Source organism: Aquila chrysaetos, chromosome 2 (genome assembly GCF_900496995.4).
Source record: "Aquila chrysaetos chrysaetos chromosome 2, bAquChr1.4, whole genome shotgun sequence".
In the NCBI taxonomy this organism is placed as follows: domain Eukaryota; kingdom Metazoa; phylum Chordata; class Aves; order Accipitriformes; family Accipitridae; genus Aquila; species Aquila chrysaetos.
The window spans coordinates 7,811,252-7,832,938 of record NC_044005.1 but is presented as its reverse complement, the minus strand read 5'-3'; the positions used below and the strand labels follow the sequence as shown (position 1 = coordinate 7,832,938).

Below are 21,687 nucleotides of genomic sequence, written 5' to 3'. Positions count from 1 at the left end.
CATGGAAGGAAAAGTCCTGCTTTTAAAAGAAATCCTTATAATCATTTACTATCTCTTTGCTTTTTAGAAGACTATGAGTGGACTAGCTTACTTGCATCGAGCCAGCCACTGTGCAATCTAATACTGTTCAGATGTGCATGCTGTTTTGTTTTGTTTCCGGCATGCACAGAAGCCAAAATATGCTTGCCCTACCCTGGGAACTGCTGAACTGGAAAGTGAAAGTCGGGAAGAGCTGCCTCAAGAAAAATAGCACATACCATCTTTAGATAAAAATCACAAACCAACCTACCTAACTGCAACAGGACCCGACATACTATTTTCCTTTAGAAGTAAGCTTAAAGAAGGCAGCAGTGCAAGAATACTGGCCTGTGAGCAAAGATTTTATCTACAATAGCCTTGATTATCACCTAACCTTTTCCTGGCAACATCCAGCATAAGCTGATCCCAAATATGTCCTCATCCTACTCCTCTGTGGTTAAGGGTGCACTATATACTATGATTTGACATGTTGAAAAGCTTGCTTTCATGGCTGGATGCATTCTAGTCCTATCCCCTGTATGATGGGATACAGAACCACACTGTACTTGTTGACATTTTTTTTCAGGAAGCAACTATAAATAGACACTGCTGAGTTGACAGCTAAGCTTCAGCTTAGGGCAAGACAAAGATGTTTCCCTGATAAGGCCAGAAAGCCATCGGCTCCTTTGCAGTGATGCAAATGAAAAAAAAAAAACCACCAAAGAAAAAAACCCCAAGCCCAAAACAAAACTGTGAAACTAAAAGCTCTCTTTTTAAAAAACCCAAATACACACAGGTACGTTTATGGGGCTTCTATTCTGGCTGGCACTTAGTAACAAAAAGCAGTTTCCTTTATGTGAGGAGCAAACTCACTGAAAATTTCAGTTGCATCATAAAAACCATCCTATAAAAGCACCGATCCAGCAGTAAGCCTGGTTTTAATGTTAAAAAGTCACATATAACCAAAATACACCATCTGCCTCAGGAACTCCATTCTCACGGACTCACAGCAACAATTGCAGAAATACTGCACTATGGCTATTTCAAATTGCGTATGCGTGGCCAGAAAAGGAATCAACAAACACCTGATTTTAGCTGTTACCAGCATTGTCACCCCAGGCCAAAGTGACATATTTCAGCTACTTCTTGATGAACTTTCAGTGCTGGCTCTCAAGCCTCTCTGGCATTTCAAAGAAGAGAAGACCCAGCTTTTGGCAGCACTTGTGGCAAAAGCAACTTGACTTACCGGGAGAACGCTCATTGTGTTGGTAAATGCAGACTCTCTCCTGAACTGCTTAATCTTGAAGGGGGCAAGGAAAAATACAGTATTATTATGTTTAAGTTTAGCCCAGAAGACAAACAAATGACCCAGGGTATTCTAGGCCAGCAACTCTCTTACTCCATTGACCCTGGGAATCCAGAAAGAAGAGGCACATTGAACAGCCTGTGGCAAAACACTTTCTGGTCAAGTTTTTCCTGGTGTCTCTCCCCCCTGCTCCCAGCTTCCTAAGCAAGCACTCACATTCTGATCATAAACTCTCCAAATTCTCTTACACAACTGCAGTGATTCCCTTCTGAGTATCTGCTTCCATCCTGCAGACTACCTCCTGGAGCCCGGTGTTCGTGACCTGACAGAAGCAACCTCGGCTCAGTACAGCCACAGCCAGCAGCTCTCTCCTCTTACATCTTCCAGAACGGAGTCACCCCGACTAATTTTAAAAAAACAAGTCATCCCCCTGCAAATCTGCCTCGTGCAGCCAAAGCTACCTGACTCCGCAGCTCAACCAGTTTCTCAACAAGATCAAAGCCCATGCAGTTGTTCAAGGAGCTTTTCAATTACTCCTCCAGTTTCTATCATGAATTACAGCAGCACTTGAAGAGTGCCAAAACCCAGAGAGATCGATTACTCCTGCCCTGTGACAGGCAGCAGGCTGGGGAGGACAGGACAAACTGCGAGCACAGTGGCATTACATTATGCACAGACACAGTTTTGCTGCTGAATGATTGACAATAACTACTGGATGTCACTATTTTAAGGATAATGTCATTTGCGTAATTATCTGGCGGGGTCTCTCTTCAGCGGCTGGCATTATTCACAAGGGAAGAATTAGACCGAAATCCAGCTGTAGAGTAAGTAGATTTGCTATTCTGTGCAGACAATCACTGTGCTTTAGAAGCTCAATACATATGGTATATATCACTACTAATTTTCATGCTCTCAGGACTTGCAGAATCCTAAAAATGACACTCCTTCTCTATTTCACTGTGCCACATATATCATATGATTTCATACTTAAAAATAATTTAATATTCTCTGTCCTCACCTGACCATCTGTTTCTTACTGGAGCTCAAGCTAGGAAGAGAAAGAGAAGTTGCTTTTACTTGATTTATCCTGTCATCTCACCATCAGATAAGCAAGTGTCCCCTGCACAGCCCCCTGCCCTTTGGCCACTTCAGCCCTCAGCTATTCTCGTTTTAGTGTGTTCAGACCTGGGTTTATCTGATACGGGAGGACACACTACTAAGCACAGGACTGCATCGCCTGGGTTAAACTACGCAAACCCCCAAACCAAAAGGCATTTGGCCCAACCCACAGTCTGAAATGGTACTAATAGAGCCTGACTGGGATTGGAACCGGTCCCATCCTGGACCCAGCTGTGGGTCCCAGCTGTACAAATGTAACCAAGCAGCAAAAAGAGAGAGTTGATGTTATTCTTTGCAGTGCTGGCATGCCACAACTGGGACTGAGCAGGGCTACAGCAGACCATACCCAAATACGCATGCTTTGCTGCTGGAACCCAGGTAACAGTATTCCAAAGAAAACAACTGACTGTTCGTCCTTTGCAGTGCTCTGGGCCAGAGATGTCAGAGGTGTTCTGCAAAGCATGTCAGAAAGAGACCTTTCTGTATAACCAGACTGTCAGTGCCGACATCTCCCTGCTCTAGCTGTCCCGTTCCACTCGAGAAGAGGTCTCGCTCTGCCCCTGGCATATATGTGAGGATGCTGGTCAAATGGTCATCTTGGCCAGGAAGGCCTCTGCAAAGCAGACTGGCTAGCTGATCCATGCTGGCTGGTCTATGCCTTGATGCTTGAGCCGATAGGGGAGCACTTTGGCAGTACAGAAAGAAAAAAATATAAGCAAACTGCCCCCCTGAGTACAGAATAATGACAAATAAAGAGAGAGTTGCATATGGGAAATAGCTTCCTGAGAACAGCCTCCAGACCTGGGAGCAGAGGCTGATGCAGGGAGGCAATGATGCTCCGATCCTGCCGCAAACACAAAGATGCCAGACATGGACAGGAAGGAAAAACTCCTGCTGTAGGATCATGGCAGGAATTAAAAGACTTTCAGTGGCTGAGCGTCAAATAGATAACACAGGCCCATAGCCAATACAGGGAAACAAAGAGGCACGGGTGTAACCAGTACATACTGGCCTTTAAATAACAGGGTACACAGCAGCAAAAGCAACAGCTCCTTGCATTTACCTCCCAGAAAATCTAGGAAGGTTTCACTTAATGCCTTTCCCTTTGTCATCAGTTTGACATGTACTCTCCAGCAGCAGGTCTGGCCCAGAGCAGCCCCGCAGAAGCTTCTGTCGGTCAGCAGCTAACACTCAGCAGCCACACAGGCACCCGAGGTGCAGACAAGGGGCAGTTCTGGGGCTAATATAAACCAGCTACGTGAATTGACACCAATGCAAAATCTAGTCCCTGTGCCTCAGAAGGAAAACCTGTTTTTCTACATGCTTGCACGCATGTCATAGGAAGACCCTCCCCGTAGTCAATGCTGCAGCCAGAAATTCCACTCCTTCCTGGAAGCTGGCACACCGCGGACAATGTGCAGGGGGAAAGTGGAGGTATTGTTGTCCCAGCCAACAACTTGTTCCTGGTGGGCAGCAAGTGACAGTTATTTATTCAAGCAGAAAACTCGAGCTATCATCTCAGCCGTGGGGTTCAGACAAAGAGAATGAATGAATGAATGAATACAGAGCTCACCGATAAATGATGCCTCTTTCATGGAGAAACATAAGGGCTGAAATAATTTCTGCAGCATAGAACCGGGCCCGATCTTCATCGAAGCGACGCGACTTCTGAATATGGAACATCAAGTCCCCGCCATTTACGAACTCCATCACAAAGAACAGACGATCCTTCACACACGCAAACACAACAGATATGAACAATGTTAATCATATCCTCTGTCAGGCTTAGAAAATTCTAAGTAAAACTGTTATCTCCCAAACAAAAACAGATTAAGCACCCATGAGACATTGGGGTGGAAAAAAAAAAAAAAAAAAAAAACGCTGACTTTTTCAAGGAAAGATTAAGTCAATACTAGGAAGATCTGTTAGTACCCCCTTGTCCTGCACTCCCCACAAAAAATTTGCCCCCAGTAATGAAATTAATTCCCGTTCACATGTGGATTAGGCATATCAGTAGGTGTGTGCTCAACATTAACCGCCTCCTGGAGGGTTTCCCAAACTGTCCTTAGCCTGAATCTGCAGAGGATGATACCCCTGAGCGAACACAAGAGAGATCTGTAAAATGTCACTTGCTCCATACTAAACACCGCAGCTCTCGGGGGAAAACACTCCATAATATGATGTGCATAACGAGACTGCTCACAGACTGCAGCTTCACCACGACAGCACAAGGGCTCAAGAACAGCAATGACGATGTTGTCTCGAGGGTATCCCAACACTAGTTCTGGAGAATGTGCGTTGTTTTCCAGAATAGGATTTTCTGCCATACACTTGCACATCAGCTGCCTTTTGGGGCTTCAGATTTCAGCTTTCCTCTGATTAACCTGCAGAGACCTCTGGGTGGTGAAGGAACTGGTAAGGATGAAGTATAAACCAAAGTTTCTGCTGGGCAGAGAAGCAACCTGTTCAATAAAGTTCAGCTCATTAACCACAGCTGCTGGTCTCTGAGGTTTCTTTTTTGGCTTTGTTCTGGTTTTTGCAAAAGTCTACACCTAGGGAGGCACTTGCTTAAGCTGCATGCTCAACCGTCTGGGTATGGGTTTAATGCGTGCAAAAGGGGTGCTCGCTTAATTGTGAGAGGAAGGACACACAGTAATTTGTCACAAAACTAAACCCTAGAATTGTTGCAGTCTGGTTCAAAAATTGCCCCTAGTAGTTGTTTCAGGACATTCAGTATCGATTGTTTCAGTTTTACTCTGAATACCAGGAACAAGCAGACTGGAAAAGAGGCATACAATTCAGTGGCGACCAGTCAGCCTTTTAAAGGTACTATTTGCACTTCTTTTCCCACAAGCCCCTTCCCAGGCCTGATGTTAATCATCTACAAGCTACTTTTAAACACTCTCTAAGTTTAAGAGGATAAGCATTGTTACGCTCCACTTTCTGGCAGCCAGCCAGCTTGAAATGACTACTGGTATTAACTTCTTGAGATGCACACAGCAGAAGAAAAGCAACCAGGAATCCTTTCATTCCTCTCTGGACACAAGCACGAAAGCAAACGGCTCGTGACAGATGAGCACAGATGAGGTTTCTTCTTGTCATCATCGCGGGCTCTGCTCAACGGCTCCTTCCAGAAGCTAAGATAGATGTGTTCCCAGCAATCTCACAATACTACTGCGTGTAGCACCAAGGCCACGTGTTAAGTGCTATCTCCAGTCCATATAAACAACAATACTTCATTGTTTCACTTTGCCTTTATTACAGGGCAGCTGAAAGACACCCAAGCTGGCTTGTCTACGGCAGCAGCCTAAGCCAGAGCAGCACAAACTCTGCAAACCCACCAGCAACATTGGCTCTTCAGTCCACATCAGATCTCTAATGCCACGTCTTCGCTGCAGTTGGTTAAACTGGGTCTGGCTATGCTGTGCCTACCTGTTCAGCAACCCCTCCTCCAGCTGCAGCGCAGATATCACCTCTGCCTTGCCAGTCAGGCCAGCTTTTACATCTCCTTGTTATTCTTTCCCGCCTCCTTCCTTGCTGATCTGCCCACATGCCACGTGCTTATCTAGCCCAGCTTGTCCAGGCATCTCTTCAAGCTCATACTTAAAAGAAATCCCCCTTGCCAGATCTCCAACAGGAAGTGATTTAATTTACCAGCAACCTGATGAAGGAGGTGTGTGTATGTATTTATGTAATAGATATGCTTGTATAAACATGCATACAGTTAGGTGAACACGCATACATTTTCTACTCTTTCCTTAAAGGTGAGCTTCAGGGAAACAAAGTTAACTCTCCCTATCTTAAAACATACACGTCCTGTTTCTCCAGTGCTGGCAAAACTCCACAGCCCATCTCAGACTTCTGGATGTACTCGTCTGTCCTATGATGCTTAAAAGAAGATACTACTTCTTTCTCAAATGTTCAGGTGAGCACAGAAACAGCTGGTTTTAAAATTCACATCACTGCTGAGGTGGAATTAACAGCTTTTTTTTACACACAGCTCTTGCTTCAGACTAACTACAAACCCGAGCAAGTATCATTGCATGTGTTACATGGTGCTCACAAGTGTGACAGCTAATGCCTCACCTCCACCCATGGTATGATTTCACAGGTCAAGCATAAATATGGATTATCTAATTACTGAAGCTCTCCCATTTAGGCCTAACAGAACTTTGGACTACCCATTTTAAATTTTTTTAAAAAAGAGGTGTAGCTAATTGTCTGTCCAGTTTCCTAACACTTAGAAATCCCATGCGGTTGCTGAAGAAAAGAGCAGGATGAGTATTACAATTTATTTATAATACAGCATTTGTGCATTGGCCTGCTACATACCTGCAAGAATTATTAGAAAGATCAGCACTAATGACCACCCCTTGGGGACCAGGATCTAAAAGCCAAGCAAGGTCTTCCATTTTTACTCCTAAGCAAGGCCATTAGCTTGCCAAACTGCAAAGACCCACTACTCTTCCAGGAATCATTGAGAAGTGAAATAAACAGTGGTATTTTATGAAAAAAGGCAATTTGCAGCAGGCAGAGTAAGAGTGAACAGATAGTTTAAAAAGGGAACAGGAAAAAGAAATCTTAAACCAACAGATAGTTCAGATACTTGCAAATTTGACCCTAAGCGTTATGTCCCTCCTTTCCTGAGGACTAGCACCAGGAATTAGGAGGAGTTGAAAGCTGGAGTGTTTGATAGGGCTTAATGCTGAAATCCTCGCATTTCTGTTTTTCTATTTTGCATTGTTCAGAAGTCTTCCCTGATCTGCTATCTCTGACGTCAGCAAAAGTAAGAAAGAGCATTTGAGTCAACAGGAAAGGGTGATGCGAAAGCCTTCGCAGCAGTGGCAGCCACATGAGGAAGTCGCATTGCACCACTTCTGGACTGGGATTGAGATGAATAAAGCTGCAAGCAATTGTTACTGTAAATTAAAGAAACACTTGGAGGAAACAAATGAGGTCTGTGGGATCAGGTGGGCTCACTTCTAGGCTGGCCTACATCTAGAGATTAGCTCTGCCAATTTTAGTGCAAGACAGCTGTTTGGTTTGGGTTTGGCTTTTTTTTTTTTTATTATTTGTTTACATTTCAGTTTGCCATCCCTATTTGTTCACCTATTAGCAGGGCAGGGGCTGTTGGAAGAACATACTATGTCCTAAGGACAGTGTTTGATAGCAATTACATATACCTGCTTTATTTGTTTGTTGTCTTAGCGGGGTGTTGGTGGGGCTTGAAGAGAGTCCCTGATTGCAAAAGCCACAATACCGGTTACAATCCACACACTGCTTACTGCCTGTTGCAAACACAAGCACCCACTGAAATCCAGCTCAAACATCACTTTAGCCCTTTGTCCTCACCAGCTCTATAAGCAAGCTGTTTTGAGCCCTCATACCTTTCCCCTTCATTATCACGGGGCGGGGGGGAATATATCCAGATTTTATTATAAGAGCATCCTTTCCCTCCCCATGCCCAAAAAAGGCCAGTGTGATGGCTAACTTCCACCCCCTTCTAGTTAAGAGTCATAGCTGACGTCCATGTACTACCCACACAAGACCAAAGACCTCTGAAGACAGCTAGGGTGAGAGCCTTATCTCCGATCGCAGGCTTTCATGCTAAGTAAATAGGACAGGGCAACCCCATTGTCCCAGTTCAGGCAGCATGGAGGGAGGAGATGGGGAAAGACAAGCCTTTCCCACGTGCAGACATGGAAGAAGATAATAGCAAAGCTGCCTCCCCGATCTGCCACCCTACAAGAGCAACGGAGCCTCTCCAGCCTCCAGAGCCACCAGGAATAGCCTTGGACAAACTCTGGACGTCCCTGTCACAGCAGAGCTCTTCTAGACACTGCTTCTGCCCATGCTGATTCCTCTGCAGGACAAGGGGCTGAGCCACCCCAGCAAGGACACATCCCAGCAGTAATTTCACCCAAGCCTCCTCTTTAGCTGACAGCTGCCATATAAGGAAGAATCTGGAGGATATGGAGACCTGGTTAAATGTTGTTTCGAGCAATGGTCCAATTTGGAGGGGGAAAAAAAAAAAAAAAAAAAATCAAATCAGCCTGGCTCAGGAATTGCGCTAAGTTTGCATTTCATCTTTTTGGAAATAACTCATGCACACAACTCCTTAGACAATCAGCTTTGGGCTTAATCTGAGTTCACTGAAGCCAAAGGGTTTCCCCAAGAAAACAGTGTTTTGGCAGTTTATGCTTTGCAGAACAGAAGGCAGGCTTTCAAAATTATCTCCATACAGAGACAGCTGTGTCATTGCTTCCCAGCAAAAGTTTATTGTTTCCAAAAAGAGTAGCAGGGCTTAGGAAGCTTGCAAGCAAATTATTACAAGATTATTACAAGAGCTGGCAGGCTCCCTCAGTGCTCCCGATGTTCCTGTTCTTCCTTCGTGGTCCACAACCCCCACACAAAGCAATCTGCCTCAGGTCTTGCTGGGAGCACGCAAATAAACCGTGCCGTCTCAGTACCAGGCTTCGGAAAGCCACATGTCCAACTCCCCCAGCAGCGCGAGTAGCCATCCGTATCTGGGTCAAGTCACGCCAAAGCGCAGGACCCAGAGGAGGAATAATAAACAGGTTTGTTTCTCAGTATTTATCTTCATAGGAGTAACACAACCATAAACCATGCTCAGACGCTACTCTGGGCCAAAATGCCTCCCCTCCATACCCAGCCCTTCGGCCAAGGCAGCGCCGCATCCTTGCAAGCTGTCTGCTGCTCCCAGCTAAGAGGTTTACAGGAGGACAGGCTGATCAGGGGAGTTATACATGGCAGTGTTTCAAAACCAGAGAGGATCGCAGGCGTCGTGAGAACAGGCTCACCGAGAGGGAATCCCTGAAACAACCTTTGCACACACACACACGTGCACAAGAGCTGAAGCAGATCTAATGAGCTCAGCCCCAAATTTCTGGACAGTGTCAAAGCCACAGGCGACGGAGCAAGACACGAACTTATGCTAGGTGAAGATTTGCTGCTCTGATTTCAAATCAGAGTAACTACATCAAGCAGAGGAGAAGAAACATCTCCGCACCATGCTTGCTCAGCTAGAATTACACGCACGCGTTACTGACGCTTCTGAAACACGGCCGCAGCGATGACTGCCGTGGCACCTCCCGCCGCTCCGCTCGCCGCCGTGGCCCAAGACTCCCAGACAAACAAGGCGGCGGCAAAAAGGCGGCGGGTTTTACAGCCATCTGCTAGCTGATTTTTGGTGCTCTGCTAGCCGTTTTACCTCTCTGCTTCAGTGACTGCAGAAGTACATGCCAGCCTCAGGAACCACTTCTCCCTAGGAGAAATCAAGCCACAGCAAGGGAGCACGGCACACGCAGCCCTGGGGCTATCGAGACAGGGGAGATCACTGTGTGCGGCATCTGAAAGGCTGAGAAAGGGAAGGTTTCTTTCTTCTGCAGGTTTGGGGTTTTGTTTTGGGTGTTTTTATAGCTAGAAGGAGCTGCCATGAAAATTAAGCAAACTCAGGAAGGGGATAAGGTGCATGCGGTGTCTCCTCTAAGCTGGGCAGCTGCTGAGCACGCTTCTGAGAAGCACAGGTCACTTCCCCGTACCAGGCTCATTTTTAGCTCCTTTAACAAAAAGACACCAAAAAGGCATCGTCACAACTACAGGAACAGGGCAGTTATCACCAGTTATCACTTACAACCGCGCTCTGCTATCTGACGCTGCTGATAGTGGGCACGACACAGCCTTTCCTACGCGGCGGCAGAGAGGCACATAAACATCGCCTAGAGAATAGCAAATTGGTTCTTGCCATTTGCATAAATAAACTCTGCGGGGTCCCTCGGGGTAAAGGCTGCCTCCCGTGCGCATGTGTGCGCAGCACCGTATTAAGGCTGAGCTCATTCCAGAAGAGCTGAACAACGACAACCGCAAGCCAGGGCGAGCTGATGGGAGTTGTGGGTTCCCACCTGCCCCGGAAAAAAAAAAAAAAAAAAGAAAAAAAAGAAAAAAAAAAGAAAATGACGCATCTAACTACACCCTACAAACTTCTGCCCCTGTTTTCTTAACCGTGTGGCTGAAATTTCAAGCTCACGGCGTGGACAGCTTTTATAACACACAAATTCAATCATTTCTCTGAAACAATGCATCCTTTGGGATATGCAAGTGAACCATATGCGCATCCTTCCTCCTCATCCCCTCCCCTTAAAACGCTCTAATTCACAGCAGGATTACATGATTACCTCATCTTTGACCAGAAACTTTTACTCAACATACATGCAAAAGGATTATTTTTATCACTTTTTCACTTGTATCTGTTCCATTAGAAACAAAACAAAAACCCCAACGAGGAAAAAAGAAAAAAAAAAAATCTCAGATCTCAGGTACTAGGTCAACCATTTAAATCACGTGCAAAAAATGTCTGTGTAATCCCAATTTAAAAAAAAAAAAAAAAAAGCCAGTTTGGCCACCATTAAAACAAAATATCCAAAAAATACAAAACAAGTTGAAAGAAGAATTAAAATTAAATCCTCCCCTCCAGACCTTTTAAAATGGCAGAGAAAACTACATAAACACTCCTTCCCACCCGAAAGATCAAAAAAACAAAGGGCTGGCTGAACTTAGAGGGGAATAAATTGAGGAGTAAGGAACTAGAATGTACCAAGCTATAGACATCACCCGTTAATCAAAGATTTATAGGACATCTGCACCCCTCAGCTGGCTGCTGGTATCATGGTGTCTCAGAAGAGAGTAGCTCTGTAAAGATCATGCTCTTTTTACAGCCCTCAGTTCAGAAAAAGAGCTACTGGAATTGCTGTTTCCACACTGGAGTGACCAACTTGAGACAGCTCTGGCCTGTTTTTAAAAATACTGAGCTCTGCAGTATTTGCTGGCCTCAGACTGTACTGGAGAAGGCTAGAGACCTCTACAAGCTCGGCCAAAGGTCTTCAGGAAAATTAAGAGTGTCAAAACACCCAGAGGCCACTTGGAAACAGCTTGTAATGAGGGCTTTGTGGATCCATCCCCTCACCCTAAGCATTACCTGGAAAGCAATACAGATTCAAAGAGACTGAAACCTAAAGCACCGCTGGGTCGCACCTCAGTTAGTTACCTCTTCTCTGAGCTTTGATTGCCTTTTTTTTTTTCCCCTTCCTCCTCAATACTGACTGGCACCTGCTCGCTCAGGCTGCTTGTGACTTGGTTCCACTTCGACCCCTTTTTATGCCACAACTTCCTTGATTTTAAGTCCAAAGAAAAATATTAGTTTTGTGTACTGTGGCTAACCATAAGCAAGAGCATCTCCTTCAGCTACCCTTGCACTAAGCTTGATAATTTGTCTAAGTTACAATCTCTCCCATAAGCCACTGCAGATGGAGACAGGCATTTTCTCAGCTTCGTAAAAAATGCAAGTATCCAAAGTCCCTCAACAGCCAAGGGTGGGAAAGTTACACTCAGGAGCTACAACACGATGATGGCAGCTAACCCTTCAGTTCATGTTTTCACTTCAGCTCATATCACCTCAGTCTGCAGCCTAAGTGTGGACACCCAGCAAAGTTCACAGATAAAATCAGAAATGCCAGTCTGATCTTGTTTCATCTTCTGCAAGCAAAACCACTCTGCCTACAAAAAAAAAACCAACCCAAAACCCTGACCCCGTATGTTCCTGCAATGAAGAGACCACTGCAAGGTGTTACTGCGCACGTCAGAGAAAGCCGAGCCTTTCAGACCAGGCTTTAGAAGCCTCACACATCTGGTTTACCGGCAACTTGGGCCAGCGTGCCAGCAAAGACGTCATGGGGTTTCGGTTCATGTGAACACTGTAAAACCACAGAAAGAGACAGTTTTGACCAGTCTGCCTTTATTCGGCGCTAGACAGGACAGGAGCCAGAGAAAGGCAGAAAGCGACTGCCCCTCCTGTGGTCGCAAAGCCAACGTGAGGGCACCGCGGCATACACCCCTGCAGAAGCTGCACCGGAGAGCAAAGGTGGAGAGAGGAAATTCCCCTGTAGCTCCCTGTCCAGCAGCCCCCCAAAAACCTAAACTCACTGCCCCAGGGCCCCGGGTAAAGCACAACTCGAGCTCCTTCAAGCCTGACTTCAGACAAACGCAGGGCTTGCTACAGAGTCCACGGCCAGAAGGCATGCCAAACCGTACCAAGCTTTTTGGAAGATGCCGGGCCCAGAAACAGGATGTCCCCATCAACATCTTCACTTGATTTTGACTGGCAGCAACAACGCTGAAGCGTGCACTGGTCTTCCAGCACAGCGGCTTGGGGCTAGCGACGGTCTCAACGCTCAAGAACAGGGGAAAAAGTCTCAATGCTTGCAGAAAAGCATCCAAGAAGCGCATTTGGCTGTCGGGTATATGCACATATGGAATCATGCCTCCCCGACATGCCAGAGAGGGAAGGCTGGGGGTTTAGAGCCTGGGAGATGATCAAAGCTGTCCTCTCTGCTCCCAAAGGGCTCCCTCTCAGCGCCTTTCAAAAAGAACATCAAAGAGGCCTCACCGCTTCCTTACCGCCCACCAGCACCCTCCAAGGCCTGTGTCAGGACGCTGGTTCGTCTAACCAGAGCCCCGGGAAGGCTGCCGCAGCCTTTCCAGCCTTCCTCACCTCCACCGTGCCAGGCTCTGCCCCGGGGCTGCCCTGTGCTCTGCCCATTTGGTGACAGTGGAGTGGCTGGTGGACAACCAGGCTGACGCTGGAGATGCCCTGGAGGGACCATGACTGAGGGACTCCCGTGGAGGGACCATGACTGAGGGACTCCCCTGGACATGCAAGGGCACCTAGACCTGTCTTGTGGCATCTGGGGACCAATGGGTGGGTGAGCAGCCAGCCAGCTGCCAACTGCTCGGTCCCACCACTTTGGCTGGCGGGCCCTCACTTGACAATTATGCCCCCATCAAAGGCTCCAGGTTAGCTTTAATACTTCTAGGAGGTGAAATACAGGCTCATCTCTCTAAACACCTGGGTGATCCATGATATGATGTCCACACTGACCCTGGGAGAACTGCTTGAGTGCCCCAAGAGCCAGCAAAGACATGGAGAAACCTTCCCCTTCCATGTCACGAGCGTGACATCAGCCCGCAGCTTGTAAAGGGAGCAGAAAGCTGCGTGCCGGACAGCAGGCTGCCCTCGTAAAATGGGACCAGTTCAATGGTTATGCTGCCCTGGAGTCCCTGAGCCAGTCCTTACTGGCTTCAATAGCACCCCTGCTAGCTATTATCTCAGAAGGACGCTTGTTATAGAAAATCACATCCTTCTGCCAAGTTCTCGTGTCTCACTATTTTTGGAACGACACGGGCAGGCTCTGTGCCTCAGCAACCCTCAGCAGAGCCACACGGAAAGCAAATCCATATAACGATCAAGCTAGTAGGGACAGTGCTGGAAACAGCATCGCCTGGGGTGACAGTCCCCTGGAAGCACCCTGCAGTCATGAGAAAAGGGATAAGGGCAATAAACATAAACCCCAGAAGCTATTTGACACTATTTGCATGGGAAGCTGATCTCCCCCAGCCCTTTTCATTCTCATGCATACGAGTGGAGACAAAAGGATTTAAAAGCAAACCACCTGTGCAGGAAGGATGGTTCCTAAAACCCAAAGAAGACAGGACCTACTTACTGCAAACTCATTTTAATTAAAACATTCCAGGATCCACATTCCCCAGGATTAAATTACTGACTTAGCTATTTATACATCTAGCCTCTTTCACCTGTTCTAGGACAGTATTGTTGAGCTGTTGGATGACACCAGTGTCAGGTAAACGGAAACGAGCATTTTTTGGTGCTTGTGACCCCTAACGCAGGATCCACAATTATCCACAGGTCAGCCCCAGCACCTGTCAGCAACTCACAAATTACTGAAGCAGGAGCATAATCCTCTCTGACCCTAAAGGATGATTCTAAGGCCCTAGAAAAAGCAGATGTAAATAGCTTAGGCAAGGTGGAAAGATCCCAAGGTGAGGCTTTCAATTAAAAAAAAAAAAAAAAAAAAATATTAAAAAAACCAGAGATGTGGTGAGCAAGGAAGACCTCACACAGATGCAGCTGGAGCAGGATTTAAACTGCTCCCCCCCAACCCCATGAAGGGAGCAGCAGGACTCCTTCCTTGCCTTTCACAAGAAAGGAATCTGGAGGTGCAAGTCCAAAACTGCCCAGCCCAGCGCCGGGCACGCTGAGGGCCACGTCCAGCCTCTGCCAGCCTGCTGTGGAGCTAATATGTCCTCTTTAGGCTCTCAAAACTGTCACCTATACCAGGCAGAGACAACCCTTGCAGCTCCTACCACCTAGTGGCTGCACTATTTCTCTGCAATGGAGCAAGGAGGCTGTTTGGAGGTCAGGCAGCCCCAGCCCACCCTGGTCGAATAAAGCAGCCCTTGCTAGCGGGTATCACTTATGCTGCAGCTGAGACTATATTAGGACCACACTGAGCAGAGGGGCAGCACAAGAGAACAGAAAAACTTTCTGAAAACCATCAACAGCTAATGGAAGCACAGAAAAACCTCAGCTAGCTCTAAAAGAGCGAGCAAAAGTAGCAGCGATATAGATGAACTCAGGTAATGCACTGCTGTTTCTGGTACTTGTGCCAGCTCAGCTAACGCTAGATTACTGGTACTACACGACATCGCACTGTGCAGCACAGACATGCCCCAGGCTGTTTAAGTTAGCCCTAGGCTGCTTAAGACAGGGGAAGAGTTTGCTGGTTCGGGTGGAGTATTATACAAGAGTCAGAATTCAAATGGCTCTAGGTCCAAACCCTCAAACCCTTTGAGCTCTCTGTCCTCAAACTGCTACAGCATTTCAGGTGCTTCCGAGGTCCGTCCTTTCCAGTTTCCACAATTTCCTCTTGAACTGGGAAGGGGGGGCCATAACTGGACACTCCTATTCTAGGTGCAACCTCACCAGTGCCAAGCAGAGGGGATAATGACTTCCCCTCTCAGCTCCTGAAGCAGCCCAGTACATAATTTAACTTATGTGCAATGAGACTGCACTGCTGGCTCATACTGAACTTGGCACCAACCATAAGCCCCAGGTACCTTCCAGCTGGACTACCACCCTGCCAGTTAGTCCCTGCCTGTCTTGATGCATCTTACGGGATCAGACTCTGACTTTGCTTTGACAAATGGTAAGAAGCCTCAAAATGGCTAGTTATTGAAAAATTCCTAAAGGCAGGCCCAGCAGGTCATTATTTATCCAGGATCTCCACAGCAGACTGGCGTGATGCTTTGTTTTTTATAACACAAACTGTTAGTACCACATTTTCAGAGTTTGGGCTGTAAGTGTGATACTATGATGTGGTTTCCATGTAATGGCAAGTGAAACTAGGTATTGTTTTGTGTAACCCTGTCCCCAACTCCAAACATAAGTAACATTTTTAAATATGGCTGCAGGCTGACATTTTGAATAAGTGGTTACTCTTTTATTTTTATATACATATATATATATATATATATATTCTTTTCTGCCAAGTTCATGTTAATGGAGGAGATAACCCAATGCCATGTAAAGAATGAGCAGAAACCCTAAGTACTGTATCAGCCTGGTTAAGACCTCCTGCAAGAACTCTGTCCAGTGAATACCCTGCTGTTGCAATCACTTCTCTACTATAGCAAAGGGATTTAATTATGCTTTTATAAGCAATTTAAATCTGGTTATTCTGGATTGAAGTGGGCGTCACCGAGTGCAGAACACGGGCAAAAGACACAATGAACCACATCAGTCTGAAATCTACTTTTTCTTTTGTAAACGCTTCCCTTCTTGGTTTTGTTTATTATTGGCAGGAAGTGGTTTTCTGTTACTGACAATCAAGACAATGAAGCAAAGTGGGATTCAAGTAAAGGAGAAACCTGGGAAAGACTGGAAATAGCAGGGTCCTGCTATGACAAGCATCACTCCCTTGGCACCCTGTTAGAGACTGACCAGCGCTGTGTTCAGGGCTGCAAGGGCTGAGGGGTTCTTCCCTCCGCTCCTCTGACAACAAGCTGGTCCAGAAATTCCTGTTCCAGGCTGCTCTACTGTTTAGCAACCTCTTTTTCATTTCCAGTCTAACTGTATCCATGGCCAGTCTAGACTCATTTAATCTTAGCCAGCATCTTGACAGCTTTGTTTCCCTCCTCAGTGTTCGACATCTGCAGACATCAATCAGATCCTCTTTTTGCTTTCAATTTGCTAGTCTAAACAGGCTGAGTTCTTCCCTTTTTTCCCCCTTTGCAAAAGACTGCAATTACTTCATCAGCCCAGAAGACCTTGTCTGCACCCATAGCAGATTGCATTCATTTCTTGAACATGACGGATGGTGCTAGCACAGTGACCTTAAATTCTCCCTAAGTTCATCGGAAGTACTCTACACAGCCCAGGAGCACATGTGGCATTTTCACGTGTACATTGCAATTCAGTAGGCAAAGCCACAGCAAAGAGCATAGCAACGAGTGGCAAAAAACACTGCTACCCTGCATCTGACCTCAAACAGCATACATCAATACTGGACATTTCTGATATTTTACATGAGAACTTCAGGAAAGCCATTAAAATTTGGGCCCTGTGTCTTCATATTATGAAGACAAATAAAAGAGGAGTTTCCTTGGTTACTAGTGACAACAGTGAGCTTTAAGTTTTGTTTCTGCTATACAGCACAGCTGCTCTGTGAACCACATAAGCTGTATATAAAAAAAAAAACAAAACAAAAAAACAAAAAACAACAAACCACCTCATTTCTATTGCTTGAGCCTACCCAAGGGCTCCACCCTAAACGAGCACAACTCAAACTCCGTAGCTGGCTGTTGCATCACCCCAGTGAGAAGAGAAACGGGTGGGTGGCAGGATGCATTTGTCTGCCTTTTTTTTTTTTTTCTTAGTATTTTGGGTTTATGTAGGAGGAGTGAAGCCACAATTAAAAGGGCAAGTTTCTCCTGCCTCTTCTAAGAGGAAAACAAGCTCTATTACCATTTAGCAATGGACAAAAAGCAACTGCAAAGAAGCCCAGGCAGTTTGGAAGAGCTACACTGCAGAAAATGCTTTCGTCTTAATAACAGCTTAGCTCAGGGACTCCCAAACTTACCTTGCTGGGACACAACTGTGGCACTGCCTCCATCACAGCCACTCCTCCTTCCACCACCCACATCAGCAATAAGCTCCTACCCACACGCATACACCAGGGGAGGCTCTAAGCTGGACAGGCAGCACATACGCAGTCCTCTGCTGAGGTATACATACCACAAGTGACAGCAATGCTGTCATTTGTCTTATCTACACAAGAAGAAATACCAACTGTATATGGATCTGATTCAGTGTCCACCCATGCCTGTAAGCTCCTTTCCAGTAATCCCAGAAGGATCTTTCATTCACTTCTGAGCAGTATACAAAGGCTGGTAGATACAGGAGGCTACCCCTGCTTCCAAGTACAATTCATTGAGTTTGCAGATAATTCAATGCAAATACAGTCCTGTTAAAATTCAGGTAGCAAGACAGCAGAGCCTGAGATCCCACAGCAACCGGAGGACACTGCAGGGCTGTAGACATTTGCGCATATGCATTTGGAAACATTCAATGGCACAGACATGTTTCTAGGGAAGACACAAAGAAAGGCTTCCCTGTTATTACCATTTTGTTAGGGAGCCTAGAACAAGCCAGGATTTTGTTTGCCAAATGCCCAGCAGGTGTTAGAGGTGGAGTATAGCAAAGTGCTCTATTCACCCTTGAGCAGAGAGGTTTCTCCTGGGTCTAAGGTGGACATTTATAACAGGCCGGGGAGCAAATACACAGGGGAGAGCCTCTGTCCTGAATGTGCCAGCCAGTATCAGGAGGAAGGCTGTTCACTGCCCAGGCTATACTTACAGGAGTCTGGAAGCAACAGTAGAGCTTGGTGAGGAATGGGTGGTTCCTCGCTAAGGAAAGGATGCGTTTCTCAGTCATGGTGCATTCAACATCGTCATCTTGGAGAATGACGTCCTTCTTCAACACCTTCACTGCATAGAGCTGCCCACTCTCTTTCATCTTGGCAAGCATCACCTAAACCAAAGGGGAGGGTGAATCGCAAGGGCTGAGCCCTCAGTCTCTATGAGCAACACAGAGCCTCTCACACCTTCTCACGCTAGAAAGGTCAGTTATCTCATGACCAGGCTTGTGGATGCGAGCGAGTCAGCCTGTTGGTATGGGCATCGGTGTACAATCGATGACACATATGCTACTGTCTGTAGCAGGCTTCTCCAGATAGAAATACCCACACACATTGCTCCCATGTCTGGCACGGGGCTAGCTGGTCAGAGTTCATCCACTGTGCCAGGGCAAACCCCCTCAGCAGTGCCATCCATCCCACTTTCCTCCTCAGTTATCAAATTCAAATTCACTGTTTCATATTGGCTTCGTGGCAAGGCAGAGAAATGAAACCCCCACCTCACTGCATTTGAAACCACTGCCTTGTTTCCTTTAAAGGGAAAGTCTTACATGCTCCAAGAAATGCTGCCCAAACGAGTGCTAATGCACCCACTTGCAATTTCAGGTATGGGCCCTGGCATGCAGCTGTTCCTTTAGTTGCTAACTTTTTTCTTTTTTGTGATATTCACTTTGCTGTCAGCTTGCTTTCTTCTCCCTTTTCTCCCTGCTCTCCGTAACCAACTTTGTTGCACAAAGCATACTCCACTGGACAGCCTGTGTGCCACATTATGAAATAACTTCATCTATCTTGGAGTTTCTTAAATAAGGAATGTGGGTTTCCCCAGAAGATCCATGAATAACTCTCACCTTTCCAAAACTGCCCTTTCCCAATACACGAAGGAAGGTTAAGTCTTTGATCCCAAGTTTGCTCGCTGAACTTTCACTAACGTTGTTGCCATCTTTCAGGCTGCCTTTTCCCTGATGTCTCAAAGTAGATCTTGAAACCAGTTTCTGTGGAAGAAAATAAGTAAGTATCAGTCCGCATAGAAAGTGTACTTTTGCCTTAGAGGTACTCACAGGTAGTCAAGCTATCAATCTGGGCCTTTAGGACCTGGTTCAGATGCACTGTATGGCCACTGGAACAGAAGGCATGTTGGTACCACCACCCCATGCAGCTGCTACGTGTGACCGGCCGACCTCGGCACTGCACAGAGCTGTGCTGAGATGTCAACACCGGTTCCCGACCTGGGCATTTTAATTGTAAACCCACTGCCCAGTAGATCCAAGAGGCAAGTCTGACTCTCTCCATCCTCACTCCCCAGAAAAATAAGACAATGAGTGTGGAAAACCAAGTCTCCTATCTAACATCAGAGCGAGGAGGACTGCATAATTTCTGCAATATGCAAAGTCCTGGAGAGATCTAGAACCCAAGCAGATTTCATCTGAATCTCTTAGTCTTCTATCTGATTTTAAGCCTCTTACTGAAAGCCCAGTTCAGTGGGACCTAAACTTCAAAATATTTTTCTTTTCCACAGCTGGGCTGCTGGCTTCCTCCGCTGCTGTAATTTCGATGGAAGGCTGTTCATTCCCACTCCAGCAGCGAGGTGTCTGCATTTTCAGGAATTGTACTGGTATTAGCACACATTTCTAGAGCTCCTATTTTTGCAGTATATGAAGATCAAGTCAACCTCCAGTGCCCTCTGTTCACAGCTCTCCAGGTATGAGTGTGCATGTAAGCCACGTGTACTTTTACTCAGTTTATTAGCCCGAACAAAGTCACACGGACTTCTTGAGCTCCACCTTGTGACTACTTTGGTGTAAAGCAAAATTCTTCCCGCTCGGAAGACTTGTCTCACTGCCACAGAAGTGGCAACCCCAGCCATGGGGAAAGAACTAAGAGCAGCATTCAGGACAGCACCCAGCAAAACTCCCAAGAGATTTAAGCTTACAGCACAGTCTGAACAGTTACCTACAGCCTTTAGCTCACAAATAATGAAAAGAGATTGTTAAACACTAAGCACAGATTTTTATTTTCCTGGTTTCATCTTCTTTTGATGTGCAGATTATGCAAAGAACAAATGCTAACAAGCGCTGATTTTTACAGAACTGAGAAGGGGGTGTGAGACTTGTGTTTCTCTGTAACTCCCAGGGTAACTGTCCCCCTGAACTGCTACAGCATGAAGAGTGAAGATAAGACAGTCTGCTACGAACCAAATGAAATCAAAAGGGGCAGCACAGCCTAATGAGCATGCTAGGCTGATACAGCGTGATGTGGTTGACCAATGTAGCTGGCTAACTGTATGACAAGATTTACCATGTCTGGCAACTAGACTGTTTTGGGTTTTAATATTTTCTTTTTGGTCAAATAAAAATAAATAGACCAGTATTTTATTATGGGTTATTGTGGTCTCAGGCAAACTCACTTTTCAAAACTGCTCTCAAAGGAAACATGACGAAAACTGACTTGTTATCAAATGGCAGCTCTGATTTCCATTACCATGTATGGGCATTTTCACTTAAGCTCTTACAGTGTGTTTTAAACTCTCTGAATAGATTCAGATATACAACAGCTGGGGTTTTAGGATGCCTTAAGTACTGACAAGCAGAAATTGTACAGATATGTCCCAACCCTGGAAACAATCTCACTGGGACCCTCTCTCGGAGAGCAAAGACCAGAGGTGACATTGTGTTGACAGGGACCACAGATTTTACCCGGGGAAACTGTAAAGAAGAGTGAAATGGTTTTCCCAGACTCACTCAGAAGAACAGCGACAAAGCTGGAAAGAGAACCTAGGCCTCTTGCTGAGCTCTTCTTTTGCTCTATCGCAAGCCACGTATGCAGACAGAGCGTTTGTGCTTGTGGTAAAAGTAAAAAAAAGTATGGCATGAATTACATTACATTGATCACTAATTAGTTAGGAGTCTTATTCTCCTCTCACTCATGCCAAACAGATAAAAGTGTGAATCGAGTCACACCACTGTGAAACATAAGCATACAACAAAGCAACACCTACAGATGAAAGCCTCCACTAGGGTAAAGCTGGATATAAGACATCCATTCCCCAGGTGAAGTCTTTGCCACAAGCCACAGACAGTAACAACCTGCTCATGCAGTCCACCACCTAACGCCATCTGTCATAACTGAAGTCTCTGATTTCTCCTGCACCCGTATAAAGACTCAGTTGTAAATGTTTTAAATGGGGGGGGGGGGGGGGGGGGGGGGTAGGAAAAAGACTTACCGAATTTGGGGAAATGCTTCCTGGTTGCAGACCCATGCATGCCAAGGTTTTAGCAAGCTCTGCTGCGTTCACCCCACAGTTCGGTGCAACATTTGCTTGGCATCGGATGTGGACGTTCATTTTACAGACTGACGGGGTGATGGTAGGGATGGAAAGTAAAAACAAAGGAACAATTAAAA

The 21,687-nt window shown here is 46.1% G+C and overlaps 1 protein-coding gene across 5 annotated transcripts in view; it reads right to left on the bottom strand.

The window, feature by feature from the left end:
* The window catches only part of PRKCH (protein kinase C eta), a 119,795-nt gene that overhangs the window by 43,344 nt on the left and 54,764 nt on the right, over positions 1 to 21,687 (bottom strand). For all 5 annotated transcript variants that reach the window (XM_030005058.2, XM_030005089.2, XM_030005066.2 and 2 more), the window contains exons 7-10: positions 21,509 to 21,636; positions 19,137 to 19,280; positions 18,231 to 18,404; positions 4,017 to 4,171 (exon numbers count right to left, since the gene is read on the bottom strand). In XM_030005058.2, the coding sequence (XP_029860918.1) occupies positions 4,017 to 4,171; positions 18,231 to 18,404; positions 19,137 to 19,280; positions 21,509 to 21,636 (601 nt within the window). The remainder of the gene's footprint in view (positions 1 to 4,016; positions 4,172 to 18,230; positions 18,405 to 19,136; positions 19,281 to 21,508; positions 21,637 to 21,687) is intronic.